At 54.1% G+C, this 25913-nt stretch overlaps 2 protein-coding genes and 1 pseudogene across 4 annotated transcripts in view; 2 read left to right on the forward strand and 1 right to left on the reverse strand.

Moving 5' to 3' along the window:
• Positions 1–25913, forward strand: part of LOC137464017 (zinc finger protein 850-like) — a 646379-nt pseudogene that overhangs the window by 195252 nt on the left and 425214 nt on the right.
• LOC137464016 (zinc finger protein 850-like) overlaps positions 1–25913 on the reverse strand; it is a 506586-nt gene that overhangs the window by 63859 nt on the left and 416814 nt on the right. The gene's annotated exons all lie outside the window — the stretch shown is intronic.
• LOC137464007 (olfactory receptor 14J1-like) lies at positions 1454–24129 on the forward strand. Its single transcript, XM_068175342.1, has 3 exons — positions 1454–1973; positions 18596–18775; positions 24053–24129. The coding sequence occupies exons 1-3, from the start codon at positions 1454–1456 to the stop codon at positions 24127–24129; spliced, it is 777 nt and encodes a 258-aa protein (XP_068031443.1).

The following is a 25913-nucleotide window of genomic DNA, read 5'->3' on the forward strand; positions in this document are numbered from 1 at the left end:
CAGGCAGGGTTCTGTCAGGCCAAGAAGAGTGCACAGAGATTTGGGGTCTCTGAGTGCTGGCAGGGAGAGATCAGGCACAGGGAAACACCTGCAGGAGGAAAATCCCCAGGAAGCAGAGAGAAGATCAGGGAAGGAGTGAAAACAAAACCCAGAAATGCTGTGGCAGGGAGAGTTTAGCGATGTCCAGAGGATCCCCTCCAGTGCAGCCCCTCCCTCTGAACAAGCCCCCTCCCTCCTGTCTCCCCAGCCAAGCCTCTGCCCTCAGGGCCGGGGCTCCAAGGCGTGCAGCCCCTCCTGTGCAGGCAGAGCTGCAGCAGAGCCGTGGGGCAGCTCTGCAGCCCCGGGCCCAGTTCCCTCTGCAGAGCACAGGGCTGGGAGCAGCTGCCCGGCACTGGGGGCTCTGGGAGGGGGCACAGCTGGCTCAGGGTGACACAGCTGTCCCCAGTGTCCGGCTCTGGGCAATGCTGTCAGTGCAGCCAGGGAAGCAGCTGCATCTCCCTGCATCCAGTGCCATCAGAAGGACACTTGGAAGTCTCCTTGAGATTTCAGTCCAAGCTGGGAGCTTCAATCCAGGATGCAAACCTGTCCTAGATCATCTCTGAGTTATAAGGTTGATGGGGAAAGGCAGAGGTGTTCTGACACTGAAAATGCTGCTCACTTGGAAAAATGAGCAAGGTGAGTCCTTGGCTGCAAATGTGGAGCAGGGCTGTGGTGGATCCATCTGTCTCAGTAGCACCGTAGTGTTTTTAAAAGAAGCATGAGAGTGTGAACATCCTTCATTTGAAAAAGTGAAAGCCCAGAGAAACTCCAAAGAGAATGAAGTGACAGACGATCTCCCCTCAGTCTCCACTCATAATCTTCCCTAAGGGAATTCTGTTCCACCAGAGGGAGGCAGGAATGTTGAGTGTTTCTGATATCCAAGAATAGCAGGAGAGACATGGTGGGAGCTTAAAATGAAAACCTCTAAACTCTTAAATACAGAAGTGCGTCCGTGTGTGTTCCAGAGGAGGGTGTATGGGAAATGGCTTTGGTTTTGGTTACAGGGATCTCCTCTAACTGTTCACTGTCCTTTTCTCCATGAACAGGTGCCCATGTGCAGCCACAGCCAATGTCCAACAGCAGCTCCATCAGCCACTTCCTTCTGCTGGCACTGGCAGACACGCAGCAGCTGCAGCTCCTGCACTTCTGCCTCTTCCTGGGCATCTCCCTGGCTGCCCTCCTGGGCAACGGCCTCATCATCAGCGCCGTAGCCTGCGGCCACCACCTGCACACGCCCATGTTCTTCTTCCTGCTCAACCTGGCCCTCAGCGACCTGGGCTCCATCTGCACCACTGTGCCCAAAGCCATGCACAATTCCCTCTGGGACACCAGCACCATCTCCTACACAGGATGTGCTGCTCAGCTCTTTTTCTTTCTGTTCTTCATCTCAGCAGAGTTTTAACTCCTTACCACCATGTGCTACGACCGCTACGTGTCCATCTGCAAACCCCTGCACTACGGGACCCTCCTGGGCAGCAGAGCTTGTGCCCACATGGCAGCAGCTGCCTGGGCCAGTGCCTTTCTCAATGCTCTGCTGCACACGGCCAATACATTTTCCCGGCCCCTGTGCCATGGCAATGCCCTGGGCCAGTTCTTCTGTGAAATCCCACAGATCCTCAAGCTCTCCTGCTCCACATCCCACCTCAGGGAACATGGGCTTATTACAGTTAGTGCCTGTTTGGCATTTGGTTGTTTTGTGTTCATGGTTTTCTCCTATGTGCAGATCTTCAGGGCTGTGCTGAGGATCCCCTCTGAGCAGGGACGGCACAAAGCCTTTTCCACCTGCCTCCCTCACCTGGCCGTGGTCTCCCTGTTCCTCAGCACTATTATGTTTGCTCACCTGAAGCTCCCCTCCATGTCATACCCATCCCTGGATCTGGCCCTGTCAGTTCTGTACTCGGTGGTGCCTCCAGCCCTTAACCCCCTCATCTACAGCCTGAGGAACCAGGAGCTCAAGGCTGCAGTGAGGAGACTGATGACTGGAATCGTTTCAGGAACATTAAACTACTGGCCAATTTCTGCAAATCACTTGAAATAAAAGTCATCTTTGATACTTCTTGTTGGTTTCATTTTGAAAGTCCGTTACCTTTGTTTTCCTTTTTCAATATTCTCCACAAAAAAATGTCATTGTTTGTGCCATTTCTCATTTTGTTTCTCCCCACCTTCCCTGTGGACACAGACTGTGTCAATGGGGGGCTGTGCATGGTGTTGCCAGTGCTGCTCCCGTGGCCCTGCCCCGCTGCCCTGGTGGCCCTGGTGTTGCTGCAGGGCCTGAGTGCTCTCGGGGCCGGGCACAGTCCTGGGGGTGGCAGTGCCGGGGCTGCAGCAGGGACAGCCCATGGGCACTGCTGGGGCAGCGCTGACGCCTCAGGCCAGGGCCTGGGGGCTCCAGGCTCCTTGCCCAGGCTCTCTCAAGAACACGGCCAATGCTCAGCACAGAAAACCCCTGTGAGCAGCCCCAGGCTGGCCGTGGGCAGGCTGGGGGCAAACAGCATGGCTGGTGCTCTGCAAGGGCCCTGGGGGAGACGGGAAAGAGCAGCAGAGCAGGGGCTGATCCATCCCCAGTGCGCTGGACAGCCCAGGGCAGCGTCCCAGAGCGTCCTGATGGAGCTGCCAACAACATCCCCCCTCTGCAGGCCTGGCCTCTCCCCCAGCTCACACAGATGCCGCATCCCTGCAGGCACAGCCACGGCAGCGCTGGCTCAGGAGCCCCTGTTTGCATTGCACACAGCAGGCGGGAGCACCCCCATGCTGCTGCTGTGGGGACATGAACCTGAGGGAGCACAAATGCCATCAGCCCCTGGGGCCAGGAAGGGCTGGGGGACGCCAGGGAAACCACTCAGCTTTGTCCTGGCCTCTGCAGCCTGCCAGAAAGTTTGTTCCCATCAGCTGGGAGTTTCCTGTCCCACTGCAGACGCTGTTGCTCAGAGCCAGGGCTGCCTGGCAGCCACCCCCAAACTGCCCTGAGCATTTCCTCGGCTTCACCTTTGCTTTCTTTTTCCTTCCCTTGTACATATTTCTTCCCATTGCCCACTCCTGTTCCCTCCCCTGCCAACAGCCCATCCCTGGTTGCCCTTTCCTCTCTGGCCCCACTCCCCCATTCCAGTTCCTGACTTGGCACCATGGGAACGTCCCTTGGGGAGCAGGATCATCCCACAAGTGCTGCAGGAATTGTCTGCAGGCTCCTGCAGTGCCTCGTGCTGCTCCCTTGCCAGAGGCACCCCAGGCCAGGGGGGCACATCTGGGCTGCTGTGTCTGGCTGTGGGGCTGCCTGTTCTGGGCAGTGAGGAGGGGCTGCAGAGGCTCTGCAGGACTGACAGGATGGACTTTGGGGCTGTGAGGAGAAGCTGAGGGACCTGGGCTGCTGGAGCTTCTGAAGAGGAGGCCCAGGGCTCCTCCTGCAACTGCTCCAAGGGTGGTTTCACAGAATCACAGAATCAGCAAGGCTGGAAAAGACCTTGGAGATCATCAAGTCCAACTTGTGCCCTGACACCACTTGTGTCCCTTGAGCCTCCTCTTCTCCAGGATAAACACCCCGTGCTCCCTCAGCTGCTCCTCACAGGACTTGTGCTCCAGACCCCTCACCAGCCTTGTTGCCCTTCTCTGGACACGCTCCAGCCCCTCCACGTCCTTCCGAAACTGGGGGGGCCCAGAACTGGACACAGCACTCGAGGTGCTGCCCAACCAGTGCTGAGCACAGGGGAAGAATCACTGCCCTGGTCCTGCTGGCCACACCATTCCTGATCCAGGCCAGGAGCCATTGGCCTTCTTGGCCACCTGGGCACACGGCTGGCTCATGTCCAGCCTGCTGTCCATCAGTCCCTGCAGGTCCCTTTTTGCCTGGCTGCTGTCCAGCCACTCTGTCCCCAGCCTGTAGCGCTGCAGGGGTTGTTGTGGCCAGAGTGCAGGACCCGGCACTTGGACTTGTTAAACCTCACCTTGTTGGATTTGGCCCCTGGATCCAGCCTGTCCAGGGCCCTCTGCAGAGCCCTCCTGCCCTCCAGCAGATCAACACCCCCAGACAACTTGACATGGCACACAGACAACGGTTCCATGAGGCCCCATAGTGTCCCAATGCTGTCCATGATTCCATGAGGCCCCAGAGTGTCCCAATGGTGTCCATGATTCCATGAGGCCTCCCAGTGTCACAATGTCCCTCTGGTGTCACAAAGTCCCTAGGATCCTTGGGCCCTGCAGTGTCACAATGGCACCGTGGTGCCCCAGGGCCCTGCAGTGTCCCAATGGATCCTTGGTTCCATGAGGTCTGGCAGGGCAGCAATGCTCTCCTTGGTTCCCGCTGTCTCCCACACCTCCCACTGTCAGGCTATAGAAGGACACCTGGCTGATGAAGGGGAGTGGGAGTGGGTACCTACTCGAGGAGGTAATAATAAAATTAATACAAATAATAATAAAAATCCCTCTCAACCCCCTCTCCCAAGCCAGGTGCCACTTCAGATTCAGTATGATCCCCTGGATCTGGAGAGTCAGCCAGATGGTTTAGAAGAAAATTATCTGTCCAGTGAACCTCCCAATTATGATTCATCTGTGAGACAGATCAGCACCTCTAACATCAAAAAGGAAAGAAGGGTAATCGTGGTGGGTGAGTCCCTCCTGAGGGGAACAGAGGGCCCCATATGTCAACCAGAGCCACCCCACAGAGAGGTCTGCTGCCTCCCTGGGGCCCGGGTACGGGATATCACTGACACACTGCCTGGGCTGATTCAGCCCTCTGATTATTGCCCACTGCTGATACCCCAGGCTGGCAGAGATGAGATTGAAAAGAGGAATGTCAGGGCAATTAAAAGGGACTTTAGGGCATTGGGTCAGGTGGTTAATAGGACAGGGGCACAGACAGTCTTTTCCTCAGTCCCTTTGGAGTCTGAGAAAAATGCTGAAAGCAATAGGAGAGCTCACATTATCAACGAGTGGCTCAAGGGATGGTGTCATTGTCCAAATTTGGGATTCTTTAATCATGGGGAAACTTTTACAGCACCTGACCTGCTTGGAGCAGACGGGCTCCATCTTTCTGTGAAGGGCAGAAGAATTTTAGTTCATGAATTGTCAGAATTTGTTGAGAGGGCTTTAAACTAGGTGTGAAAGGGGAGGGAGATGTAGCTGGTTTGTCTGGAAGCAGGCTCGTGGGTGGTAAGCCTGAGTTAGGGGTGAAATCAGCAGCCCAGCTGAGGTGCATGTACACCAATGCACACAGCATGGGTAACAAACAAGAAGAGCTGGAGGCCATGGTGCAGCAGCAGAGCTATGATGTAATTGCCATCACAGAAACAGGGTGGGACGACTCACATGGCTGGAGCGCTGCACTGGATGGCTGCAAGCTCTTCAGGAGAGACAGGACAGGGAGAAGAGGTGGAGGGGTGGCCCTTTACATTGGGGAAAGTTTTTGATGCTACGGATGTTGAAACTAATGATGATGGAGTTGAAAGTCTATGGGTGAAACTTAGAGGGAAGGCCAACAAGGCTGACATCCTACTGGGAGTCTGTTATCATCCAGCCAGCTGGGAAGAAGAGGTGGACAACTCATTCTATAAGCAGCTAGAGAATGTTTCTGGATCATCAGCCCTTGTTCTTGTAGGTGACTTCAACCTGCTGGACATCTGCTGGGAACTCAATACAGCTGAAAAGAGGCAGTCCAGGAAATTTTTAGAGTTTGTGGAGGACAATTTTTTGTCGCAGCTGGTGAGTGAGCCCACCAGGAGAGGGACTATGTTAGATCTGTGGTTTGTAAATAGAGATGGGCTGGTGGGAGATGTACTGGTTGGAGGTCACTTGGGGCACAGTGATCATGAAACTATAGAATTCTCAATATTTGGTGAAGTCAGGAGGAACACTAATAAGACTTTTACATGGGACTTTGGAGGGCAGACTTTGGCCTACTTAGGAGATTTATTCAGAGAGTTCCTTGGGAAGCAGCCCTTAAAAACAAAGGAGTTCAGGAAAGCTGGGCATGCTTCAAAACAGAGATCTCGAGGGCACAGGAAGAGACTGTCCCTGTGTGCCAAAAGACGAGTCGACAAGGCAAACATCTAGCCTGGATGGGCAACGAGATTTTGAAGGAACTTAGGAATAAAAAGATGATGTATCATATTTGGAAGGAGGGTCAGGTCTTTCAGGAAGTATTTAAGGGGCTTGCTAGGGCATGAAGGGAAGAAATTAGGGAAGCCAAACCTCAGTTTGAACTTAAAATGGCAGCTTTTGTAAAGGGTAATAAAAAATGCTTTTACGAATATATTAGCAGTAAAAGGAAGGATAATACCAACCTTTGTTCTTTATTAGATGTGGAAGGGAATTTAGAAACTGCAGATGAGGAGAAAGCAGAGGTGCTTAATGCCATTTTTTGCCTCAGTTTTTAATGAGGAGACGATTTGCCTTCAGGGTAACTGTCCTCCTGGGCTGGCAGATGGTGTCAGGGAGCAGAGTGGACCACTGTTATCCAAGAGGAGGCCATCAGAGAACTGCTGAGCTGCTTGGATATTCATAAATCTATGGGACCAGATGGGATCCACCCCAGGGTGATGAGGGAGCTGGCAGATGAGCTTGTCCGACACGGACAGTCTCTGTGGCCCTGTGACACTGCTGTGAGGCGTGTTGTTCGTCCAGGTGACCTGAGGTGCCGCCTGTGGCTGCCTGTGGGTCACCTGTGGGAAGCAGGAGGAGGCACGGGATGGAGGTGGCTGTGTGGGCACAGTGTCCCCCATGTGCCAGCATGCCCAGGCCTGGCCCCAGGGCAGGTGCTGGCCACAGCAGCCAGGCTGGGCCGGGTTCCCAGCTGGGCTCGCTGCCTCTGGGGCATTGCTGTGCCTGGCCCATCCCAGCACTGTCCCCTCCACAGAGCATGGCCTGGTGCCTGGCCTGGCTGTCTCTGCCCCAGGGCTGTCCCTCTGGAGGCTGTCCCTCCATCCCTGTCCCTCACCTGTTGCTGCATGGATCTGAGTGGCTGCCCCTCACGGGGCTGGCCGTGGGCATTCTCCTCCTCCTCCTTCAGCATTGTGGCAGTGCTCTGGTGAACACTGGCCACAATCACCCAGGGGAGCTGCCTCCTCAGAGAAGCTGCTGCCTCCTCAGAGAGCTGCTCTCCTGGCAGTGGCCACTGCAGGGACTGGCAGCCCCAAGGGTCACGACATGCACCCGCGTCACAATGGCCTCTGGGCACGATGTCACCGTGGGTCACAAAGGCCTGGTGGACATGGCCGCCCTTCCTCCCAGAGACCTCTTGTCCCACCTTTGTTCCTCCCCTAAACATCCCCAAGGAATTCCTTTGCCAAAGTGCCAAAGTGCTTTTCCCACCCAGCCCACGCTGGATCCCAGCCCTCAGCCCCGACCTCCTGGCGAAAGATCATCAGGAAGGCAAAAGATCCATTTGAAATTACTCTGATGGCTACTGTGAAAGTCTATAAAAAGTGTGGTTTATAAAAAGATTAATAACAAAGTAGGGCCAAGGAAAATGTCCATTCTTTATTGCAGGGATTGGGGGCAGGGTGGGGAGGGAGGGATTCTGGTCAGGAATATGCCAGGGGCATCCTGGTTGTCTGTGCCAGCCATAGTGTGGGCAGCAGGACCGGGCTCTGATTGTCCCTCTCTGCTGGGCACTGGGGAGGCCACACCTCATATCCTGTGCCCAGCTCTGAGTCCCTTTACCCTGTGGCTACATTTAATACAAATTACCAACTCCTTGAATGGTAATTCAGTTATCTCTTGCGTCTTTGTCATAAATATGTGGCATATTGCAGATTAGAGGTAAGAGTGAAATTAATTGATAGGTTTTCTCATTTATGGTTCAGAAATACTGCAATTATATAACATTTCATGTTCTGAGTTCATTGTATGTGGTTTACATGTTGGATGGATATAATTTGGTTTATCTTCTGACAGGATATGCAGGATTATTATAAACAGTAAACAGAATAAAGACGAAACGAACAAAACTACAATTGGATGCAACATTAATTTCAAAATTCCAGTTGCTCTGTGTGGCCATCCCAAAATAGTTTCCCACCAGCAATGTTCTCAATCTTTCTTCCCTCTTTACAGGACATGGTGTATCTTCTCTGCCTGACGATGGGTGGTAATGCGGGTTCCTTGTCTGGTGTGCTGTTGTCCATTTCAGCATGGACTCAGACCATTGCAACAGTTTCTTGCCAATGCCAGATTCACTCCAGCAGTGACAGGCAATGAAACTTGACACGGTGTGCAGTTGGACTGTAGCAATTGGTGAGTTGTGAGGGAGCTGAATTGTTAAAGCTGCATCCCATCATTTTGCTAAAACTACAGCTACAGCTATTAGAGCGATCAGATGTCTCTCAGGTGGTGTTTTCTGTAAACATAGAATCACACAGAGTTCTCATACGGATACATCCATTTCCAACATATGCAAGCACAGTTGCTGGGGTTTCAACACAATATTGACATTTTCTTAAAGGTCAAGGCAAATGTCTGAGTTGTCAATAGTATTATTTTCACAAATAAATCCTTGCTGTTCCTGTCCAGTCAGGCATCAGCATCCACAGCTGGCCATGTGCTCCCATTTGGGGCTCACACTTGTATGTTCTAACAGGCAGAGGACAGTTCCATTGGGATTTAATCAGCACTATAACTGGGTATAAGGCATAGAGTATTGTTAAAAGAAAAGCTGTGGCTTTACCCCCAATGGGATAATAAGTGTCATTAACAAGATGTCACCAAGATTGGAAATCCTTTGAAAGAGACTGTCATAATCCCAAATTACCTTTAGTTTATCAGTGGTCAAAGTGCCGTTATCGCTTTCCCTTTTAATTGCTATTACAGCAGATTGCAACCACATCTGTGGAAGACATGTGGTGCATGGTGTAGAATTGAACTAAAGTTATATTTATTATGATTTATGCTAATCAACTGGCATAAATAAAGAAGTGAGGGTCTTCAGCGTGCGGGTCAAGCTGTGTGTATGTGTATTTTGGGTTCTCCTTTGAGAACGATCAGCAGTCCAGGAGGTCATCTACAAAAGTCAACAACAGGGAATTTATTTAACAATAAATGTGCGGTAGACAGATGAAAAGGGATAGGAGACAGGAGAGTGAGAAGGAAAGAGGAGAAAGATGGAGGATGGGGTGGGGAAGGAAAGAGTGGGGGTGCATGGGTGTGGGGAAGATCAGGACTGGGGTGGGGAAGAGATCAAACAGAGGACAGCACACGACTCTTGGCTCCAGCAGTGTCCCATCCGTCCTTGGTCACCCTGCGCTTCTCTGCGCTGGAGTCCCGGTGGTTCTTGTGGAGGTGGGGAAACAAGGTCATTCATCTGGGGTTATCTTTCTCTGCTCCATGTTGCAGGTAGCCAGGGAACTGTTTTCCTCTTTGCCATGTGAAGAGAGAATGGGTTTGCCTTCATTTACCTGCCATGCTGATGCCCAAGGAGCATTTCTAAGCTCCTAAACCACCCTCCCTGGGGCAGGATGGAGATGCACCCCCATAATGCCGCTTAGCAGGTGGGTTGTGTTGTGCTCGTTCGTCCGTGCAGGTGCATGGCGGAGTTTTTCTCGGCTGCGGTGTGAAGCAGGGGCTTTAAAAGAGGCCTCTGGGGAGTGCGGTGACCCGGAGCAGGCAAGCAGGGGCATGGCACGGCTTTGAGGGTGTGGCATGGCAGTTTGTGTAGCAGTTTGCACGCAGTTTGCGCAGGCAGGGTTGCAGGTTTCCAGGTGGCCCCTGTTGGAAAGGTTTGCTGTGTGTTGCTTTCGGTGTTTTTGTTGTTTGGTTTCAGGGTTTCTGTTAGTAATGGTCTTCACACAACCAAAAACGCTAGTTAGTGCAAATCTGTGTAACCAAATGGAACCCTCCGGGAAGGATGTGTCTGTACAGACTCATTCTTGTGTGGACTGTTTGAGCTTAGCAGTGGTTTCAGCGGCATTGCAGAGGAAATCTGCCTGCGGTGTGAACAGGTCAATGATCTCCTCACACTGGTGGCTGAGCATAGAGAGGAAGTTGAAAGACTAAGGAGTATCAGGGAAAGTTAAAGGGAAAGAGATTGGTGGAGTACAGCCCTTCCATCCTTACGGGAGGCCCACCAAGGGTCAGAGGACTCCCATGCCTCCCACTGTCAGGCAATAGAAGAATGCTTGGTGGATAAAGGGGACTGGAAATGGGTCCCTGCTTGGGGAAGTATTAATAAAAACTCCTCCCAGCCCCCATCCCTTTGTCAGGTGCCACTTCAGAACAAGCGTGAGCTCCTGGATCAGGAGAGTCAGGAAGACTTAGAAGAAATTTATCTGCCTCCCAGTTATGACTCATCTGTAAGACAGATCACTACTTGTAACACCAAAAAGAGAAGAAGAGTAGTCATAGTGGGTGAGTCCCTCCTGAGGGGAACAGAGGGCCCCCCCATATGTCGACCAGACCCACCCCACAGAGAGGTCTGCTGCCTCCCTGGGGCCCGGGTACGGGATATCACTGAGACACTGCCTGGGCTGATTCAGCCCTCTGATTATTGCCCACTGCTGATACCCCAGGCTGGCAGTGATGAGATTGAAAAGAGGAGTGTCAGGGCAATTAAAAGGGACTTTGGGGCATTGGGTCAGGTGGATAATAGGACAGGGGCACAGACAGTCTTTTCCTCAGTCCCTTTGGAGTCAAAGAAAAATGCTGAAAGCAATAGGAGAGCTCAAGTTATTAACAAGTGGCCCAAGGGTTGGTGTTGCCAGCAGAATATTTCAGATTCTTTAATCATGGGGCAACTTTTACAGCACCTGGCCTGCTTGGACCAGATGGGCTCCATCTTTCTCCTAAGGGCAGAAGAATTTTAGCTCATGAACTGTCAGAACTTGTTGAGAAGGCTTTAAACTAGGTCTGAAGGGGAAGGGGATGCAGCTGGGTTGTCTGGAAGCAGGCTCATGGGTGGTAAGCCTGAGTTAGGGGTGAAATCAGCTGCCCAGCTGAGGTGGGCTGAAAAAAGGCAGTCCAGGAAATTTTTTGAGTTTGTGGAGGACAATTTTTTGTTGAAGCTGATGGGTGAGCCTACCAGGGGAGGGACTATATTGGATCTGTTGTTTGTAAATAGAGATGGGCTGGTGGGAGATGTGGTGGGTGGAGGTCACTTGGGGCACAGTGATAATGAAATTATAGAGTTCTCAATATTTGGTGAAGTCACGAGGAACACAAATGAGACTTTTACATTGGACTTTGGAGGGCAGACTTTGGCCTGCTTAGGAGACTTATTCAGAGGTTTCCTTGGGAAGCAGCCCTTAAAAACAAGGGAGTTCAGGAAAGGTTGGCATGCTTCAAAACGGAGATCTTGAGGGCACAGGAACGGACCGTCCCTGTGTGCCGAAAGATGAGTCGACGAGGCAAATGTCCAGTCTGGATGGGCAAGGAGGTTTTGAAGGAACTTAGGAATAAAAAGAGGATGTATCATCTTTGGAAGGTGGGTCAGGTCTCTCAGGTAGTATTTAAAGGACTTGCTAGGGCATGAAGGGAAGAAATTAGGGAGGCTAAAGCTCAGTTTGAACTTAAAATGGCAGGTTTTGTAAAAGATAATAAAAAATATTTTTACAAATATATCAATGGTAAAAGGAAGGGTAAGACCAACCATTATTTGTTATAAGATGTGGAAGGGAATTTAATGACTGTAGATCAGGAGAAGGCAGAGGTACTTAATGCCATTTTTTGCCTCAGTTTTTGGTAAGAAGAAAATTTGCCATCAGGACAACTGTCCTTCTGGGCTGGCAGATGGTGTCAGGGAGCAGAGTGGACCACTGTTATCCAAGAAGAGGCAGTCAGAGAACTGCTGAGCTGCTTGGATGTTCATAAATCCATGGGACCTGATAGGATCCACCCCAGGGTGATAGGGAGCTGGCAGATGAGCTTGCCAAGCTGCTCTCCATCATTTACTAGCAGTCCTGGCTCACTGGTGAGGTTCCAGATGACTGGAAGCTGCCCAATGTGATGCCCATTCACAGCAAGGGTGGGAAGGATGATCCTGGTAATTCCAGGCCAGTCAGCCTGACCTCAGTACCCGGTAAGGTCATGGAACAGTTCACACTGAGTGCCATCACACAGCACTTCCAGGATGGCCAGGGTGTCAGACCCAGCCAGCAGGGGTTTAGGAGGGCTAGGTCGTGTTTGACCAACCTGGTCTCGTTCTATGACCAGGTGACCCTCCTGGTGGATGCAGGACAGGCTGTGGATGTGTCTATTTGGACTCCAGCAAGGCCTTTGACACTGTCTCCCACAGCACACTCCTGGAAAAGCTGCAGCCCACGGCTGGGCCAGGAGCACTCTGTGCTGGGTTCAGAACTGGCTGGATGGCCGGCCCAGAGAGTGGTGGTGAGCGGTGCTGCATCCAGCTGGGGACAGTCACCAGTGCTGCCCCTCAGGGCTCTGTGCTGGGCCAGCTCTGTTCAATATTTTTATTGACCACATGGATGAGGGGATTGAGCTTTTCATTAGTAAATCTGCAGATGACACTAAACTTGGAGCATGTGTCCATCTGTTGGAAGGCAGGAGGGCTCTGCAGGGCCACCTGGAATTGCTGGATGGATGGAAGATTTCAGTAAGATGAAGTTTAATCAGTCCTAGTGCCAAGTCCTGCATTTTGTCCACAATAACCCCCTGCACTGCTCTAGGCTGGGGATGGTGTGGCTGGACAGTGCCCAGGCAGAAAGGGACCTGGGGGCACTGGTTGACAGCAGGCTGGACATGAGCCAGCAGTGTGCCCAGGTGGCCAAGAAGGCCACTGGCTCCAGGCCTGGATCAGGAATGGTGTGGCCAGCAGGAGCAGGGAGGTCATTCTTCCCCTGTACTTGGCACTGGTGTACTTGGCATTCTTCCCCTGTACTGGCACCGTTCCTCGAGTGCTGTGTCCAGTTCTGGGCCCTCCCACTTAGGAAGGACATGGAGGAGCAGGAGCGTGTCCAGAGAAGGACAACAAGGCTGGTGAGGGGTCTGGAACACAAGTCCTGTGAGGAACAGCTGAGGGAGCTGGAGTTGTTTATCCTGGAGAAGACTCAGAGGTGACCTTATCACTCTCCACACTCCCTGAAAGGTGGTTGCAGTCAGGTGGGGGTCGGTCTCTTTCTCCTCACAGCAACTGACAGGACCAGAGGACAGTGTCTTAAGCTGTACCAAGGGAAATTTAGGTTGGATATTAGGAAAAAAGTTTTTTATGGAAAGGGTGATAAATTACTGGAACTGTCTGTCCAGGGAGATGGTGGAGTCACCATCATGGGATGTGTTTAAAAAAAGACTGGATGTGGCACTCAGTGCCATGGTTTAGCTGAGGTGGTGTTAGGGCATGGGTTGGACTTGATGATCTTAAAGGTCTCTTCCAACCCAGCAATTCTGTGATTCTGTGATTGTGTGACATCACAGAGCAGGTTGTGACATCACAGAGGAGGTTGTGATGTCACAAAGTTGGCTGTGACATTACAGGCTGGCAGTGTGACATCACAGAACAGGCTGTGAGGCCACAGAGAAGACTCTGCCATCATAGAAAAGGGCTCTGTGACATCACAGAGCAGCTGTGTGATGTCACAGAGAAGGCTGAGACAATACTGAGTGGGTTGTGACAGCACAGAGCTGACTGTGAAATCACAGAGCAGGCTGTGACATCACAGCGAGGCTGCATAACATCACAAAGGTGGCTGTGACATCATAGAGCTGGCTATGACATCACAGGGTGTCTGTGACATCACAGGCTGGGCTGTGACATCACAGGGCAGATTTTGGGACATCACAGAGCAGACTGGTACCTCAAAGAGCAGGCTGTGACATCACAGGACACCTGTATGAAATCACAGGTGGCTTGTTACATCTCAGAGTGGGCTGTGTGACATCACAGGGGCTGTGTGAGGTCACTGGGGAGGTCACTCCACCCCAGCCCCCCCTCCCAGTTCCCCCAGAGAAGTCCAACGCTGCTCGTGCACTGTGGGGTCCCGTGTCCCCCCGGGTCCTCCCGCCCCCGGCGCCGCAGCCTCCCCCAGAGGATGTTCCACGAGATCGACCCCAGAGCCTGACATGGGGACGGGGGCCGGGGCTGTGGGGGGTGGGACAGGGGGACAGGAACCCCCCGGCAGCGACCCATGTGCCCCAGGTCCAGAGCCTGAGCCAGGGCTCCTTCACCCTGTTACCAACGAGGGCTTGAGAGCGCTGAAAAAATCCCCAGCAAGGGATCAGCAAAAACCAGATTTAATATTAAGCGACAGCACCACAAAGTCCCTTGGCAAGAGTCACTCTGCTCCTGGAGCCCTTGTGATGGTTGGTGCCATGGAAACCTGCCCTGGCCCCTTGCTCAGGGCTGCTGTCACTGCCCAGAGCCAGAGGGGATCCCTTGCTGGGGGCTTGTGCCATGGCCACCTGCCCTGTGCCGCGCTGGCCGGTCAGGCGCCGCGGAACCAGCAGCAAACGCCAGGGCCAGGGCCAAAGGCCAGGTCAGTCCGACAGAAAGGGGCAGTGCTGGGCACTGTTTCCATGGCAGCCCTCACTGGGGGTGACACCTGGGTCACCTGTCCTGGCAGTTGCCATGGAAACCCGGCTCACTGGAAATACAAGGGTGGACAAAGGTTTTAGTAGGGCCTGGCACAATGGGACAAAGGGGGGTGGTTTTAAACTAAAGGAAGGGAGGTTCAGATAAGAACAGATAAGGAGGAAATGTTTGATGATGAGGGTGGTGATACACCAGGACAGGTTCCCAGGGAGGTGGTCAGTGCCCCACTCCTAGAAACATTCAAGTCCAGCTGGGACAGGGCTCTGAACAACCTGATCTGGTGAAAGATGTCCCTGCTCATGGCGGGGTTTGGATGAGATGAGCACTGCAGAGCTCTTCCCATCCAAACCATTCCAGGACTGCATGGGCAGAAGGGGCTGCTCAGTGCACTCCATCCACTGTTTCGACTCCTCATGGTCTCTGCTGGACCCCACATCCCACAGCCAAACCCAGCCCCTTCTCTGCCTTTCCTCCCCCTGCCCCAGCGGCTGGCACAGCCAGGGGGGCACAGGTGACCTTTGGGCTTTGCAGGGCTCAGGCACAAGGGCCGTGGCAGAGTCAGGGCTGAGGTCACACTCTGTGGGCTGGGGCAGAGCCCAGCCAGAAATGAGCCCTGAGGCAGCAGCTCTGCAGTGCTGGCCACCAGGCCGGCTTGCCAAGGGAGGCTTCTGGCCATGCCCTGCAAGCAGCTGCTGCTGCCAAGGCGCCTTTGGTGCCTCAGGCTCTCCCTGGCACAGCTCCCAGCACCGCACTCTGCCCTTGCGCCCGAGGCCTTCCCTGTGCTGGGGCTGGCCTGGGGCTTTTCCTGCAGCGGGACCTGCCCTGCTCCTGGCACAGTCCACCAAGTCATTCCCTGCATTTCTCCTTTTCAAATTCTTTCCATCACCTACTCTCAGAGGTCCAGCCTGTTCTGGTGCTTATCATGAACTGACTGTGCTCTTGATTTATACCAGCACAGGAGATGTAGAATCAACCAAACTGAACACAGAAACAAACTCCCTCTGTCCCATTTTCATGTTCTAGATCACTTTCCAGGTGTCCATGGAGATGTGGGAATGATTATCACACAACTCTCCATTTCTGGCTGTGGGCTCTGGAGATTCCTTCTCTGCATTCAGTCAGGCTTGTATTCCCTAACAAGTCCTGGTTCCACCTCCTGTTTCCCAAGGCTGGAACAGTCACAATGAAAACCTCACCAATGGCACAACTCCCCAGCTCACCAGGAAAAGAAAGGACAAGCTGTCAAGTTCTCCAAACCTTTGTCCTGCTTGGCTGCCAGAGTCCTGCTGCACACCCGCTGTGGAAAGCCAAGAGAAGCTGCAGGTGGTGGCACATCTTGTGACAGGAGCTCAACCTGGTTCTCCAGGAAAGGTTCTTGAAAAGAGCAAACAGGACTGTGGAGAAGATTCCTGGAAAACTGAAACAGCTTTCCAGAAGTGAAATGAAAATTGAAAGAAACAGTCCAAGATGTTTTCCTCTATTTATTTCTCTGCTGCCTTTTTCCATCTTGCACTACTTCTCCATCCCATTAATTCCAAATGCATCTCACCTCTAAGATCAGTGACTTAGCAAGTTCTAGACACTCTAAAGTACCATGACCTACACAGTTTGCCTTCCAGTATTCACTGGAAAGCAGCGCTGGAGCCATAAGTGCAGGGCCAGGACCAGGGAATCCTTCAGCCAGAAAATGTGCCCCGACAGGGTTTGATCCTCAGCGGGGACAATGCACGGCAGCGACCGAGGAGATACCTCTGCCCCCGTGCAGGAGTCCAGAGTCTGGATCTGGGCTGAACAGGGCAAAGTTCCCGTGTTTGGACAGGCTCAGGGGCTGCCCCCAGGGAGCGGGGGGCTGGGCGTGGGGGTGAGCGGGCAACGGACAAACGGACACAGGGACAAACGGCTCCGGAGCTTCAGTTGCAGCAGCAGCAGCAGCAGCGGCGGCAGCAGCGGCGGCAGCAGCGGCGGCAGCAGCAGCAGCAGCAGCAGCAACCAAAGCAGTGATTTTGTCGACTCCCTCTTGTTACTCCTCTCCCTGTCCCGCTGTACCGCACCGTCTCCCGCTCTCCCTTTCCCGCTGTCCCCTCCTCTCCCAGTCTCTCTCTCTCCCCATTCCCGGCCGGGCCATGCTCCCGGCCCGCCCCCGGCTCCGGGCGGGACTGCCCCATCCCCGCCCCCGGCCGTCCCGCCGGGGTCTCGCCTCCGCCCGGCTCTGGCCGTGCTGGCGGTGGCGCTTCTGGGCGGGCATCGGTGCCTGGGGCTGGGGCGGCATCGCCTCGCTCTGGCTCCGCCTGGCCCGAGCCTGGCCCCGGCCCCGGCTCCTCCCGGGCCCCGCGGAGGACACACGCGGCGCGGCCGCTGCCGCCGCTTCCGCTGCAGCTTCCCCGGCCCGAGCTCCGCCGCTCGGCAGTGCGGCCGCCGCCCCCGAGCCGCCGCTGTCCCGTTGCCGGGAGCGAACGCCTGGGGAGGGCCGGCCCGGGGCGGTCGGGGGGCGCTCGGGGGCCGCTCCTGGCCCCGGGCCGAGCGCTGACAGCCGCGTCCCGCACGCAGGGAAGGCGCAGCAGGGCCTGAAGGAGCGGTACCGGCTGGGTTCGCTGCTGGGCAGCGGCGGCTTCGGCAGCGTCTTCGCGGCCACGCGGCTCTCGGACGGCGCCCCGGTGAGCGGCGGGGCCGGCGGCGGGCGGAGGAGGAGGAGGAGGGGAACGGGAGGAGGAGGAGGAGTAGAGGGAGGGGGAAGGGTGGGGGGGGAAGAGGAGGAGGAGGGGGGGGGAATGGGGCTGAGGCTGGGCAGGGCGGGTGGCGAGCTCAGCCCGTTGCTGCTCTTGGCTTGCAGGTGGCCATCAAAAGGGTGCCAAGGAACCGCGTCCGGCACTGGGGTGAGCTGGTGAGTGAGCGGGGCCAGCGGCAGAAGCCGGGCCGTGCCGGCGGGGATGAGCCGAGGCCCGGCAGGGTGGGAGCCACCAGGACACCTCGAGGGAGAGCAGGCGTGGGGTCAGCGCAGGGCACAGAGCATCCCGGGCTGGGTGAGGGGCTCCCGATCCCCGGCACGGCATCAGCCCCACTGATGGCATCGTGCTCCTCCCGCAGCCCGACGGCACCAGCGCACCCCTGGAGATCGTGCTGCTGGACAAGGTGTCCACTGGCTTCCCCGGTGTCATCCAGCTGCTGGAGTGGCTTGAGCTCCCCAACGACATCTTGATCGTGCTGGAACGCCCAGAGCACTCTCAGGACTTGCACAATTTCATTCGGGCACGGGGGTTCCTGTCCGAGGAGGTGGCGCGGGATCTGTTCCGCCAGGTGCTGGAGGCCGTGCAGCACTGCACCAGCTGTGGAGTCCTGCACAGGGACATCAAACCAGGGAACATCCTGGTTGACCTGGCCACCGGGCAGGCCAAATTGATCGACTTTGGCTGTGGCACCTACCTGCAAGACACAGCCTACACTCGCTTTGCAGGTGAGCCCACGCAGGGGTGTGCTCTCGGTCCTGGCATCTCATGGTCCAACATCTCACAGCCCAAGCTGGCTGTGGCAGCAGGGATTCTCCCTTTTGCTGCCCTTCATGGCACTGAGATTTCAGCTGAGTTGCATTTGAGCAGGGCTGGGTGGGGAGCCAGCTTCCAGCCCTGCTGGCAGCCTTTGCCCACCACTCTGCCCAAGAATGGGGCTGGGGCTGGGGCAGCCAGCCCAACAAAAACACGGGTGGGTGGGGGTAGCAGAGAGGGGGGCCGTAAGCTGTGTCCCAGCCGGTTTGGTGTGCAGGTGACAAAGGGCTTGGACTGCTCCACTCACCTGGTTTCTTTTGGATTCATGATGTTTTTTGGGCAGTGCAGGCAGGGAGGATGAAGGCATGGTTTTCCCAAGCACTGGGTGGGTTTTTCCTCCTCATGGTCGGGCCTTGCCAGGACTTCTGCTGCCCTCTTCCAACCCCAGTGGCTTCTTTTCCAACCCCGAGTCTGTACACAAGTCCCAGGTGCTGGCGAGAGGGCGGCAGTCACCCCGTGTGCCACTGGGGCAGCCCCCACACGCCCAGGGATGCTGGGGCCAGGCTCTGGGAGCAGCAGCATCCCCCTGATGAACCCCATCTGTATTCCACAGGAACACGGTCATACAGGCCCCCAGAATGGATCCACTTTAGATTTTACTACGGCAAGCCAGCTACCATCTGGTCCCTGGGCATCCTGCTGCACCAGATGGTCTGCGGGGAGCACCCTTTCAGGAGGAGCCAGAACATCAGCTGGGAATACCAGCTCTCACTACCACGACGGCTCTCTCAAGGTGGATCCTCATCTCTGGCCACGGGGGCAATGCCAGTGCTGGGAGACAGCAGCAGCTCGTGAGCATCCCGCTCTGGCAGCTGCTGAGGAGGTGGCACATGTCCCGCTCTCCTGCTCTCCTCCAAAACAGGGAATTGATGGGGAAGTTTAGGCCCAGCTCTGAGCACATCCAGCATGGCCTGGGCACGGGAATAGTGGGCCAAAGCCAACAGGAGCCTTCTCCAACTGACCGGCGGGTTCTGGTTTCTCTGCCCAGAGTGCCAAGATGTGATCAGGCGGTGTTTATCCTTGCTGCACTCGGACAGGCCCTCGTTAGAAGAGCTGTTCTGTGATCCCTGGCTGCAGGATATTGATCGGCCCTAGAAGAAGGAAGAGAGCCACAGGCACACTTTGATGCAAGGCCCTGGTAAGTTGCAGCTCCACACATGCCTTGGCAATCAGAAGCAAAGGAACCCAGACATTTTGTCCTGCCTGTGTCACTGCCCAGGGGTCATCAGATGGGCACACGCAGCCCTTGTGCTGGAGCTAAGCTGCTCTGCCCAGCACTGGTGGCCGCCATCCGAGCTGGTTTGCTTGTCTGGTTCCCTGACAGCTGGGGCCCTGGGCAGAACCCTGACAGCCTGGGCTCACCCCCAGGGAAGGAGAAGGAGCCCCTGGAGGAGCTGTACCAGGTGGGGCTGCTGCTGCTGGGGACAGCGAGGATGACATCAAGGATGACATCCTCTTCCTCCACCTGGCCACCGGCAGCTGAGGATGATGGACTTCGATTCTGGCACCTTCTCCAAAGCCAGGCTCCACAGGAAATTTGCAGGTGAGTCCACACGCAGGGGGATGCTCCCAGATTTGGGCATTGCACAGCCTGGCCAGGAACCAAAGGTTCCCCCTTTGCTGGGGTGGATGCAGCTGATCCTTCAGTCGGCTGCCAGGCTGCTTTTGGCAGGGCTGGGGGATGGGCTGGGGTGGTGATGAAATGGGAGTGGGCTCCTGGCATTGACAACAGCCCCCAGCACCCACCGTGCCTCGGGCTGGGGCTGGGGCAGCCAGCCCGACACAAACAAACCCCCATGGTGGGAGCAGAGGTGGGACTCCAGAACTTGTGCAGGGGCTGCTTTGCTCTGCAGGCAAGGAAGGGCTTGGGTGCTCCACTGCCCCTGTTTGCTTTGGGGTCACCGTTATTTTGGGGGGCAGTGCAGGGGGGAAGGGAGAGAGCCTGGGCTTCCCTCACCTGTGGGTGGGTTTTTCCCTGGCATGCAGGGGTTGGGCCTTCCTCAAGTCCCTGACAGTAATATGATTTTTGACCTTTTTTCTTGTTCCCCTTTTTGTCTGTAATCTATTTTCAAAATTTTGTTGTGTGTTTTCCTAGAGGAAGCGTTCCAGGTGGGGTCCAGTCTGGATGGGGAAGTGCTTGGGAGCAGCTGTGGCGTGGATGGGCCGTGCCCTTGGAGAAGGCTGAGGACATCGTTTGGGACCAGCTTTTCTTCCAGCGGGGGATGGCGTCAGGTGGGTCCCGTCTGCTTGGCATGGTGGGATCAGAGCTTTGGGGAGATGGCAGTGAGCACAGGAGCATCCTGCTCTGGGCAGCTGCTGAGGGCTGGATGTGCCGTGGCAGGCTGCAGGCTGGGCACATGTCCTGCCCTCCTGCTCTGCTCCCAAAGGCAGCAGGGATGGGCAGCTCTGGGCACAGCTCTGGGCACGGCCAGCATGGCCTGGGCAGCGCGGGCGGCTGGGACAAGGGGACAGGAGCCTTCAGCTGACGGGCGCTTTCTGGTTTCTCTCCTTGCAGCCGGGCTCTGCGGGTGCTGAGGCTGCTCTGGGCTCTGCCAGGGCTCTGCTGGAGCTCAGCAGCGGGCCGCAATCAGCCAAAGAAGAAATGGGGTGACCTGCAGCACAGACCTGCTGGAGCATTTCAGCAACACAGCTCAAGTGTGCAGAGTGTACACCTCCCAGGGAAAACATGCCACCACCCCAAAATAAACTTGTTCAATAGCTTCTGAAATGAAATCAATCTGGGATGACCCCAAATGACATTTTGCAGCTTGCTCAAGCTGTAGCTCAGCCCTTCTCTGAACTGTTCTCTCCCCCACCTGCCTTGTACTTCCCAACTGCTCCCTCTTTTCCCCCAGTGCGTTCCCAGCCCATGGCAGTCTCCATCACACTGTTGCCTTCCTTGGTGCCCCTCACCACGAGGAAGGCTGAACCCCAGGCTTAGGGACTCATCCTGTCACTGGCTGAGGAGCAGCAATGTCTCAGAGGTGCAGTGGGATTTTAGTGTCATTCAGAGCTGCTCTCCAGCCCTCAGCTCTCCTCACTGCTTAGTTCCCACTCCCTTTTCCTCGTCCTTGCAGCAGGAGGAGCTCTGTGAATCCCCTTGAGCCTCCCCACTCTTCCCAGCCCACGCACCCACCTCAGTTAGGCTGAAGCTGCAGCTTCTCTGTCTCCTGTGGCACACCAGTCCAGTCCCCTGTGCGGGGAGCCCCAGCCCCAGAGCACAGCACTCAGCAGTGCAGTCCGGGCTGGAGCAGCTGCCCTGCAGCCCTGGCTTAGCTGTTTGTGGCAAGGGAATGCTCCCTGTTTGCAGCTGTCCCTGCAGGATGGCCCCAGGGCAGAGCCCAGCCAGGCTCCCACTGCAGCCCCTGAAGCTTGGGGCAGACAGTGGTCCCAGAGCTGAGGTTCACGGGGAGCACCCAGAGCTGTGGCTTGCAGTCAGTGTTGGCAAATGTTGTGTTCTCATCTCCTGCAGCCTGTGGGGAAAGCCACCTGTGCTGCCAGGCCTGTGTGTGCCAGGCCTGTGTGTGCCAGGGGCTCTTGGATGTCTCTGTACCCATGGACAGAAGGCTCTGTGTGTGCCAGGGACTTTTGGATGTCTCTGTACCCATGGACAGAGGGCTCTGTGTGTGCCAGGGGCTCTTGGATGTCTCTGTACCCATGGACAGAAGGCTCTGTGTGTGCCAGGGGCTCTTGGATGTCTCTGTACCCATGGACAGAAGGCTCTGTGTGTGCCAGGGGCTCTTGGATGTCTCTGTACCCATGGACAGAAGGCTCTGTGTGTGCCAGGGGCTCTTGAATGTCTCTGTACCCATGGACAGAAGGCTCTGTGTGTGCCAGGGGCTCTTGGATGTCTCTGTATCCATGGACAGAAGGCTCTGTGTGTGCCAGGGGCTCTTGGATGTCTCTGTACCCATGGACAGAAGGCCCTGTCTGTGCCAGGGTTTCCATAATGTCTCTATACCCAGGGGTAATGGAATAGCATGGACACTGAAAGTGTCAGTCCCGTTCCTTGCACGCTCCTTCCTTTGTATACAAGACGCATCCATGCACACCCCCATGTACAGATACATTAAAACGTCAGGGAGGGACAGAGATTTCCCCCAGAGCTCTAACTTGGGCATAACTCACCTTTTACCCAGTGGCCAGTGGATTTTTTTCCCAGCTCTGTGTGAGAAGGTGTCCAGGAGCTGAAGGAGCAGCATTTGGAAGCAATTTCAGGATTTCTAGGCAGGAAGTGGAGCTGACAACCATCCACGTAACTCGCCTTATTCATCAGGATGTGCTGCTGGTTCTTTGGGAATCTGGCCCAATGGAGACACGAGCCTTGGAAAAATCCCAGCTCTCTGTGGGTTTGTGCAAAGGGGGAGCAGCAGAAACACTTTGAGTCTGCTTTGGGGACACAAGGCCCAAGGAGCTGCGGTGGCAGAGGGTGACCTGGGCTGGTGGCAGGTGAAGTCCTGGTTCATGACATCCCAGAGTGGCACAGGACAAAGCTCCAAGCCCTCCCAACCCCACTGATGAAGTCTTTGTGATGCTGCGCATCCTATAGGAAAAGCTGCTGTCACACAATGCACTGGGATTTGTAAGTTTCATTTTCAATACTTTGGGTCCAGGTTTCAAACTGCAATATTTTTGTACTCAAGACACAGTCGTGCACAATTCATCTCTCATCCTCCTATTGCTTCAACTCCAATTAAAAAAAACAATCTTAACATTGGAAACAAAACCCAAAGTCTTTAAAATGGATGCTGATGTCAGTCCGTAAGATGGATCCAGGCATGAGAACATGCACAAAGTAAATGAGTTCTCCCTTTAAAAAGATCAGTTACCTCTTAATCCAAAGTTCAAGAAGATTTCACTACACATTTGTATCTTTTTTTTTTCTCTTTAATATTTTTCTCGGGTTTTTTTTTCTTTTTTCTTTTTCTTTTTAAGAAGATAACACATTCTGAAAGAGAAATGTTCAGCAAAATGAGATATATTTCTGATAAATAATGAAAATATTTACTCCTCTGTTTACTTTTCTCTGGATACCCCGATGTAAAAAATCTAGCAGATATGAGCAGAGGTGTCAAGTGTTTGCTTTGGACTAAGCTGGAGTTCAGCACTGCTGACATCCTGCTCCAGCCAAGAGTTGCAGAATTCTTTTGCACATCTCGAGCCATGTGTTTGCAGGCACAGCACCTGCAGTGCTGACACACCAGTGCACGTGAATAACTCTGTTACTCCCTCACAGAATTTGGGCTCTGCCCCAGAACGAGGTGCTCCAGCCCTTGGCTCCTGGTTCCCGTGGGGAGCAGCTCCCTTCCCTCTGGCTGAGCTGCTCAGGCAGAGCCCGGCAGCTCCTGACCCTGCAGGGCTGAGGCTTTTCCCCGTGGCTGGGCACAGACGGATGGAGCAGCACTGCTGGACACGGGGGCACACAGAGGGACCAGCAGCAGCTGCCTTTGGCCACCTGAGGCTCCAAGGCCCAAACTCAGAGCAGACAGGGCTGGAAGAGACTCGCAGGCTCCCTGCTGGCTCTGCTGCCCCACTTGTGCCCACCTGGGAGCCCCCAGGGCCAGCAGGGACTTGAGATGGCAGCCCTGGGCTCCTGGAGCTTGTGCAAGGAACGGAGCTGGGGACTCCCTGTCCATGGAGAGCTTCCAGATGGAAAAGGCTGCTGTGCCCAGGCAGCTCCAAGGGCAGAGAAAGGAGGGTCTCGACCCCTGGATCCGTGCCAGTCCCACAGTCCTGGGCAGCAGCCACCGAGCCCTGGGGGAGCAGAGGGCACAGCAAGAGGGACAAAAGCAGGCAAGGTCAGAGACTGGAGAGAGCCAGACCCGGCAGCAGGAACAGCTGCTCCATTGCACTCTTGGAGAAAGCTCTTGGCTGGTTCAAAGCGCTGAAAGGCGTACAGGGCAGAGAGGAGGCCACACCAAACACTGCTCCTGTTTCCACAGCCTCCCCTCTCCGTGTCCCAGACGGAATTGGATGGACTGTGTTCTTCTCCCCGAGTCATCCGGTTCAGCTCGAGCAGCTGAGCACCAGGACCTGAAGGAGCTGAAGCCTCAGGCCTCAAGAGCTGGGCCTGAGGAGACTTTGTGAGCAAATGAATGCTGCTAACATGGACCTGGCTGAATGCAGCAGATGGAATAATGGAATTGTTATGTGTATTTTAGATAATTCGTGCTTGTGAGAAATTGATGTATGAAAAATGTTATATTGGTAAGAAATATTCTGTAAGTGTTTTTAAGCACCCCACCAAGGACGGGAAGGTTGCTTCACAGTATTTCAAACCCACAGCTGGCAGCAGGGAGAAAAGGACCTAATTTGCAAACGAATGGACGTGGCCGGCTCGGAGATGGGTGCTTTTCAGCACTGGTGGGTTCCTTTGTCTCCCTGGTGCTACACTGCAGCTCCTGGCATGTAGATGTTAGCAAAAAGGATTCTCTTTGAGGAAAGATCTAATACTCAGATCCTTTGGCATTCATCATTTTTCAAGTATCTTATGTTACATTTTACATATTTGTCGTGGTTTGACATGGAAGTGAATTTTTTGAGGAAGTTGGGTCAAATCAATCAGTGGTCAGGTTTGGATATTGGCACACTATTTTGAATTCTTCTGATGAAAAGCACCTACTTGGCTGCAGGCTCTTTACTGCCAAGCTCTCAGCAGGGTGGCTGGCTGGAGGTTTGCTTTGTCCCTCATCAGCTTCAAGGAGAAACCATCTCACCACCACAGTGACTGCTCAATGTCCCAGTGCAGAATTTTTAAAACACCGGGCTTCTGTTCCCCTCCTATTCTCCAGCATTAGCCAAGGTATTTCAGAATGTTTGTACTGATTTGCTGAATCCTTCTGGACATTTAGAAAGTAAAACATTACTGAACTGCTTTGCTGGCTGCTTTTGTTTTATTGGTAGTGCACATTTGAGCTGGTAAAACGGTTTGCTGTTGCTATTCCAAAATGTGTTCACTAACCTACCATGCTATTCTATATGCTAATCTTTTTGTTTCTCTCTTCATTCTCTTTCCCTCACGCATCTCCATTCTCGTCTTTTCCTCATTTTATGAGCTAGTTCCCTTTCTCTAATTCCCTTTTTCTGTGTCAAATCCCATATATACCAAAGTGTCCGAGATTTTACTCTGCAAGTTGTTGTATGTAATAAACTTCTGTACATCTTATCCAGCTGAACACAATGGCACCACTTACACGCCCTAAGTGACATGTACATGTTTGGAACGCCCAACGAGAAACACGCTGTAAGTAGTTGAGAGTGAGATAACCAGAACCATCAGGGAGATACATCTGAATACCGAACTCCAGGAGCACGATCGATCGATCGGACGGGTTCTGTTCAACTTGCCACAGTGAAGGAACTCCACATGAATAGGTGCAGCCCAGAAAAGAAGAAAGCGACTTTGCCTCAGGCAAGAAAAACCATCTATAAATCACTTGGACAGAACAGTCGGGGTGAACATAGGGGACCCTATGCTGTAGTGGTCAAACCTGTGTCTCACCCAGTGCCGATCCCGGGCTCTGCACTGCCCTTTTTTGATAGTGGCTTTTCGTTGTTATTCTCTAAATTTATATTTGGACAATTTAATAAATCTTCTTTAATTAATAAATTGGAGCATTCATTTATAACAATCTTGAATCCATCTATAACATACTAAAAATCCTAAAGCTTAAATTTCTTACCCATGTGACATACTAAACTCCTCTCTACAATCTCTACAATCTATTTCACACTTTTGTGGTTTCTAGTTTACCTTGAGGCTTTGGAAGTTTTCTCCATGAATGAGGGTCAAAGTCAGTGCTCCCCTGGGGCTCAGGACACCCCAGAGCAGACAGAGAAATACTCCCGGTGTCCTGGGTTTCCACAACATC

Source organism: Anomalospiza imberbis, chromosome 34 (genome assembly GCF_031753505.1).
Source record: "Anomalospiza imberbis isolate Cuckoo-Finch-1a 21T00152 chromosome 34, ASM3175350v1, whole genome shotgun sequence".
NCBI classification, from domain to species: domain Eukaryota; kingdom Metazoa; phylum Chordata; class Aves; order Passeriformes; family Viduidae; genus Anomalospiza; species Anomalospiza imberbis.